The following is a 7,500-nucleotide window of genomic DNA, read 5'->3' on the forward strand; positions in this document are numbered from 1 at the left end:
CTCGCCCAGACATCTGTATTAATGTAGTTTTTAAGAGCGAGACAACTTACACGTTCCCTCCTCCTCTGTGGCAGGGACGACTCCGGTAGAACAGCTGGTTTGGTCGAGGACTTAACCTGGCTGCATGGGCGGTGTTGGGTAGCTTAAGTCTTGAAGGAACTGGAGAATGGTTTTATGGGAGTCCCCTTGTTCGTGTCTCAATATGAGGATGATAACAATAATGATAAGGATGATAATATTAATAATGATGATAATATTAATAATGATGATAGTAATTATCAGGAGAAAATTAGTAATAAGGATGGTAATCGTAGTAAACTAGATTAATTAGAATAAGAAAAAGGTAGATAAGTAGGTAAAATAAGAATACTATGTCAATTGGAGCGTAGTTTTTTTGTTGTTGTTTTTTCAAGTAAGATTTTAAAGAATATATTCCTTGGAAAAGCGGCTCCGTTTCTTGAAAGAGGTCTCGGAGTGGCTGTCTTATCTCAGCCATCACGTAGAATCCTAGTCTCGTAGGGAGGCACAGGAGAACAAAAGGATGCATGAAACTAAACCAGCGCCTCTTGTCCCCGTTTTCAGGGTCGGGCGACCGGCAGCCGGGCGGCACTATGGGTACGGACCAAGTTACAGTGGCAGCTCATGCAGCTGGGGGTGTTCGCTCAAAGACACGCCGGCAAGGTGCTCTTCGTGGCACTCCTCGTCCTTGCCACCTTCTGCGTCGGCCTCAAGAGTGCGACGCTGCTCACCGACGTCCAGAGATTATGGGTTGAAGGTAAGTGATCACTCCTTGGGGCGTCAGGGATGGGGACTTTCGGCCTTTGAGTGCTCTGAGTTTTCCTTTTCCGTTTATATTTGTTTTCCTTTTTTTGCTTTGCTTCTCTCTCTCTCTCTCTCTCTCTCTCACTTTATCTCCATTTCTTGTTCTGTTACCTTCTGTCTCTTTCATCTTATCTGCCTCTCCTTAACTCCGCTCCCCCTCTCTCCCTCCCCCCCTCCTTCTCCATTTTCTACCTCTCAGACGGCCATGTCAGAATTCTGAAATTGTGGACGATTTCGCAATAATTTTCTCTACTGTATTTTCTTTTATGTATCTTCAAGAAATTATTGTGTGAAAAGAGCACCTTATCCAGCGTTGGATTATCTTGTCCCGAGGTGCCAGCGATGTCTTCAAGATTGTACAAGGAAGATAAATGTGGAGCAAAGTCTTAAAAGTGAGGCTTCTGGTTCGGAATTTATGTGAAAGATTTACCTAGTTTGGCGATTTATGCCTCCGAAAAAAAAGAAGAAAAAAATTACACGCCAGAATACGAGGCGAGGAGAAGTTAGTATTCTGGCCAGCAGTTGCACAGAGCAGTAAAGTTCAGTTTAACCCGGGGTCTTACATTACTCTGTGGACTGCATGAGACGTGGGGAGCTATGCTGTCAGCTGAGAGAAGTGTCTCCGTTGCCTCGAACCACTCCTCGCTTCGCATCCTGGTTGTTTACCTTTCGCCTTTCTTTGTGTGTGCTTCCTATCCTTCATTCCTTGGTTGCGTCGATTTGCTCCGTCTTGGACTTATTTTCTTGTTCCTTGTTATTCTTCTTTGGTGCCTCTTTGTATTCGCCTGTGCTCTCGTATCCTTCATATTTACCTCCATGCTTAAATACTCGAGGTTTCTCTTATGTCATTTTCTTTCGGTTTATCTGATATCTCCATTTCTTGAAAAAGGGAATTCTCTTTTTCTTCCCTACACATGCCATTATAGGGTGTAAGTATATGAATGTATGAATAAATGAATGAATAAATATCCGTGAAAAAACGAGATATTTCTAGATTACCTACCGATTTGAGGCAGTTTAGTAAATGAGCCAGAAGTCTTTTGCAGTCTAAAGAATAGCAAAGCTCCTTGTGTGTAGTATTCACAACTCATGAGTAATTGTATGCTGTATATTACAGTTCTGCGTTAACTCGAGACTTCATAGTCGAACTGCGGTAGAGGATATATTTAAACGCTTCTTGTACCGTACAGGTTAATATTTAAAGAGCAAGGAAAACGATTTTGAAAAAAAAGTTAAGTAGAACAATGTGACAAAGTATAAAAAAGAATAAACGAATGAAAACGAGAACATGCCAGGAAATAAAAAAAGGAAAAATACTCAAATAGGTTCCAAGGAATCAGCTCCACCAGCTCAATCCACCCACCGACGTGAAATAAACCAAGCGATGGGACTGCGAGCGAGCGAGCGAGCGAGCGAGCGGCAGATCTTGGTATCTTCAAGGAGCAAACTACAGAAGGAGCCAGATGCCTCGAAGATCCCGGGGGATACTTGTCTTCGAGTGAGGCCGTGGGAACCAGCATTTGCATACATACACGTTAAGTAGATAAAAGAGCGAGGAAGTGCTCTTGGCGGACCGGTATGTATCGAAGCGGAGGTGGAGGCGGACGGAGGGGGAGAGGTTAAGGAGGAGGTGGGGGGAGGGGAGAGGGGGCAGATTGGGACACACATGCTGGATCGTTTCTCTTGCTAATTGGTCGTTACGTGTCACTCCGATTGCCTAGTTGTTGGTGCTGATGCCCTAGTATGTTAGTGATTGCTGGCGATGATCTGATTGGCCAGTGTTTCACTCTCGTCTAATCTGGTTGGACTCGGGAGCCGCTCGTGGGTGGCAGAGGGACTTGAGCCGGTGGGATGGCTGAGGCTTAATTAATTGCTGGTTTGGGGAAGAGTGTCGTTTTTTGAAAGTTTCTTTTTTCTATCTCTTTGTGTGTGTGTGTGTGTGTGTGTGTGTGTGTGTGTGTGTGTGTGTGTGTGTGTGTGTGTGTGTGTGTGTGTGTGTGTGTGTGTGTGTGTGTGTGTGTACGTTGTTTCTCCCTCTGGTGCTCAACGAGTTAGCTTGTCTGCTTGATGTTACAATAATCCACTGGAGGGGGAGGAGAGGGAGAGTTCTCTAGATCAGACAGCTTGTTCGTTTTAAGTTCTTTGCGGGCGCGTGCTTGCGGATGATTATATTTTTTCTTCGTCTCAAGCAGATCAAGAAGTTGGAAACATACATCCGTTGGTCGTAAAGCCTTGGCTTAATTTAGATGTGGTTTTAGCGGCGCACGGATTACCTCACCCTTAGATGAAGTGCGGGAGGAGTCGTTTCGTCGTTGCGTGTCGGCTTCACTGGCGCGGTGGGTGGCGAGGGCGACGGCACCGGAGAGCGCGCTTCGTATGGAGACTCGCTGCTGTGCTTGCTCGTGCCTTTGCATGCACTCCCCGTCATGAATGCGGGTGAGATCGCGACACAGACAGGCGCAAGCATATAAAGAGTTGTATTAGTAAACTCGACCATATCCACGCAAGTACGCGCAGGCACACATGCTTGCGCATTCGCATCCACACACACACACACACACACACACACACACACACACACACACACACACACACACACACACACAAAGAGAGAGAGAGAGAGAGAGAGAGAGAGAGAGAGAGAGAGAGAGAGAGAGAGAGAGAGAGAGAGAGTCTGTTAGAGAACGGCCGTAGTTATGTTTATTTGTAACATCCTGTTCTTTCAGTCCACCGCAATGTTGGGCATTTCTGTCATATCAAGGGGTGACACTTCCTTCTGCCCTGAAGTCACATTGCTTCCCCAACACTAGTTCAACAATCTAGTGAGGCCCGTTAGCCACAAGCACAATGTTTTCTTGGTCTCCCACGAAATATTTTTTTTCCTATCCCCGACCTTATGCCCCCCCCCCCGGCAACAGGTCATTTAACTTTGTTTTCTTGTTTGCTTGCTCTCGTTAGCTGTATAACGTGCGCCCAATGCGTAAAAGAAACATATTGCATATTGCAAGTCATACTTCTGCCGTCTAACAAAATCACTGCAAAATCCCACGAAGAAAAGAAAAGGAATACAGTACACTCACTCAGTACGAAAATCTGTACAGCCTCCATAAATCTCTCCCGTTTTTGAGAAAATAATGTTTACCCAAGAAGTTTTCCGAAATAGTTGACGTTGAAGCTGCGTTCATATTTTCTTGTTTGTTTGAAGAAACGCGAAGGTCTCCCGAAGCAATCCTTTTGTCTGGGGGTTTCGACGCGACGCATACAAATGGCGCACGTCTTGGGGGAAATAATGTTCAGAGACGGGGACACTTTGTTGGTAGAAGCATTGGATTTCTTTCTCTTGCTCTTGGTCGTTCCCTGTCCATATCTCGGTCTGTCTGTCTGTCTCTTTCTCTCACTCTCTTCTCTCTCTCTCTTCTCTCTTCTCTCTCTCTCTCTCTCTCTCTCTCTCTCTCTCTCTCTCTCTCTCTCTCTCTCTCTCTCTCTCTCTCTCTCTCTCTCTCTCTCTCTCTCTCTCTCTCTCTCTCTCTCTCTCTCTCTCTCTCTCTCTCTCTCTCTCTCTCTCTGTCTCTCTCTCTCTATCTCTCTCTCTCTCTCCTCTCCTCTCTCTTCTCCCCCCCCCCCCCCCCCTCCTCCTCTCTCCTCTCTCTCTCTCTCTCTCTCTCTCTCTCTCTCTCTCTCTCTCTCTCTCTCTCTCTCTCTCTCTCTCTCTCTCTCTCTCTCTCTCTCTCTCTCTCTCTCTCTCTCTCTCTCTCTCTCTCTCTCATTCTCATTCATCCCATCCATCCGAGCCATCCCTCCCCCCCTTCCTGCCTCCCCCTGCCTCTTTCCCTCATCCCTCTCCTTCAACCTCCGTCGTTCATGAGATCCTTTGAAAAGCTCTTCGTTGATCCTACTGGTTGGGGGTCGTCGGGGATTTGCTTCCTTAGGGTCTGGTGTTGACGCTCTTTTGTTTTTTTCTTTGTTTTTCTTCTCTTTTTTTCTTTTTTCTTTTTGATGCTCCATTTGTTCCTCCTGTCTGCTCGCGGAGGAAAGACGTCTAGTCTCTTTCTTCTCCTCCTCTTGTTCTTGTTCTTTTTCTTCTTCTCTCTTCTTGTTCTTGTTTTATTTTTCTTGTTCTTATTCTTCTTTTCTTCATCTTCTTTCTTCATATATATTTTTTTTTCTTCTCTTTATACTCCTCTTTCATCCTCCTCCCCCTCCTCCTCCTCCTCCTCCCTTTCCCCATCTAGTCTAACCCGCGTAGCCAGCTCCGTCCCGACCACCTCCCCACACCCTCCTCCTCCCCCTCCTCCTACCAGTGCCATGTGTGCGGGGTTGGCACTGGCACAGTAGAGACGCCGATCCTTGGGGCCGCTGCCTGGGTGGTCCCGTCTGTGCCACGCCGCAGTAAGAGGAGGGGGGGGGAGACGGGAGAGTAGGGGCGCTGGGGCAGGGAGACTGGGGAGAAGGCGGAGGGAGAGGCGGGATGGAGTGGAGGATTGGGCTAGGAAGGTTAGAGAGAGAAGGAAGAGATGGATAAGAAAGATGGATAAAGAGAGCCAAAGAAAGTACGCGTGAGTTTACCTTTCTATTTATGGAAAAAAAATTGACACGAGGTAGTTAATTAGTTGGTTATTAGAAGCTTGTTTCCGGTGATTACCTGGGTTAATGATGCAAAGTTACTTGTGTATTTTTGTGTTTGAAGAGAGAGAGAGAAAGACAGACACAGACACAGACAAAGAGAGGCAGAGACAGAGAGACAGAAACAGACATCGGTAGGGGCAGCGACAGAAACACAGAGAGAGGGAGAGAGGGAGAGAGAGAGAGAGAGAGAGAGAGAGAGAGAGAGAGAGAGAGAGAGAGAGAGAGAGAGAGAGAGAGATTGTAGGGTTATTCGCATCCCCTTCGGAGCCGTGTGTCAAGAGACATACAATGGGCCACAACCTAACCTGTTGACTTTGTTCATTTATATCTGGCAGAGAAGGTACGACCGTCACCTCTCTATCTTTAGCTTAGTAACCCCAAAATAACGCTCAGGATCTTGGCGAATCATTGGCCGCTCCCTATGATTCATACGCCCAGGCGAAACTGCGGATGAGTCGCTCGTTATCGGGTAATTATCAGCTTCGTCTCGCAGGAGTAACTCGGTCATCAACGGTGCAGTCACGAGTCGGGAATCGGCGGTGACACTTTGTCATGCGTTTTGAAAGAGGGGCAGCTGTTGGAGCAATTGTTATTCTTATGAGTAGGTCGACGTATTGATTTCGTGTTTTTAATTACGTTTTTCCTTGTGATAAAAGTACGTTTACATAATCTCTTGGGTGAGGGAAGGGGAATGGCCAGGGGACGTAAGGGGAGGAATCCGAGCCCTGTCACGGCCAACGATAGCGCCTGGAAATCGTGTGCGGCGCCGAGCGGAGGGTCGGTCGCTCCGTTGACCCAAATTGCACGAGCGCGCTCCAAGGGGAAGAGGACGTATCCCGCGGCAGAGCATTCGACCCCAGGGACCTGCCGGGAGTCAGGGGCACGGTGGAAGGAGAAGGGGAGGGGTAGCAGCAGGAGCAGCGAGACGCACGTAGATTCGACACAGCTGGTTGGGTCGCGATGCAGCTGTTGTAGGCTAAGCTCCACTTAAGCTGTCGCACGTTGACCACCTAAGAGGCTGCTCACTCTTAGATAGGCTCTAGCGCACTTATTTCTTCGGGTTTCTCTTCTTTTCTTTTATTCACCACTCACTCTCTCTCTCTCTCTCTCTCTCTCTCTCTCTCTCTCTCTCTCTCTCTCTCTCTCTCTCTCTCTCTCTCTCTCTCTCTCTCTCTCTCTCTCTCTCTCTCTCTCCCCCCACCCCTCCCTCTCCGCTCCTCCTCTCCCCCTACCTCCCTCCCCTCCTCCCTCCCCTCCTTCCTTTCCCTCCATCTTACTCCCCCTTTCCCTTCCTCTCCCCCTCCCTCTCGCCCGCACATCACTTTTCTCCCTCCCTTCTTTTGATCTGTTCTCCCTGCCCTCTCACCCACGCTCCTACCATCCTTTCATGCGGATATCACCTTTGTGTCCTACCTGCATATGGGTGGAATTCGGCTCAGGATGCAACGGCAGCTGTTTGTTTACATTCATAGTCCAGTTCAATGACGAGAAGCAGGACCACGTGTCGGCGACGGGGATCAGCTGCCGGGACTGGATCGTGACAAGCCCCGGACAAGGCATTCATAAAGCATGCCCTCCGCTTTTAGTTATTCTTCTCTCCTCTCTTCTCTGCTCTTCTCTTTTTTTCTCTTGTTTTCCTCTTTTCTCATTTTCTTTTCCCTTTTCTATTTTTTTTTCTCTTTCTATCTTCGCCCTTGTCCTCTCCTTTTCTCTCTCCCTTTGCTTCCCTCTCTCCCTCTCTCTCTCTCTCTCTCTCTCTCTCTCTCTCTCTCTCTCTCTCTCTCTCTCTCTCTCTCTCTCTCTCTCTCTCTCTCTCTCTCTCTCTCTCTCTCTCTCTCTCTCTCTCTCCTTCTCTCCTTCTCTCCCTCTCTCCCTCCTCCACCCCTTCCCTCTCCCTCTCCCCATCACCCTATCCCTTTTCAGCCCTCTCTCCTTCCCTCATTCCCTCCCTTCCTTCCTCTCTCCCTCCTTCCCTTCTTCCCTCCCTCCCTCCCTCGCAAAAACTCCTCCCCGAGCCACTGTCCATTATTTCCCCATTCCGCAACGAGGGGC

At 48.1% G+C, this 7,500-nt stretch overlaps 1 protein-coding gene across 1 annotated transcript in view; it reads left to right on the forward strand.

Moving 5' to 3' along the window:
- Window positions 1-7,500, forward strand: part of ptc (protein patched) — a 101,808-nt gene that overhangs the window by 8,153 nt on the left and 86,155 nt on the right. The window contains exon 2 of the mRNA XM_086552614.1: window positions 583-775. Within this exon, the coding sequence (XP_086408740.1) occupies window positions 583-775 (193 nt within the window). The remainder of the gene's footprint in view (window positions 1-582; window positions 776-7,500) is intronic.

The sequence above is a fragment of the Penaeus japonicus genome, unplaced genomic scaffold (genome assembly GCF_977035675.1).
Source record: "Penaeus japonicus unplaced genomic scaffold, GWHDUDI00000001_assembly GWHDUDI00000027, whole genome shotgun sequence".
In the NCBI taxonomy this organism is placed as follows: domain Eukaryota; kingdom Metazoa; phylum Arthropoda; class Malacostraca; order Decapoda; family Penaeidae; genus Penaeus; species Penaeus japonicus.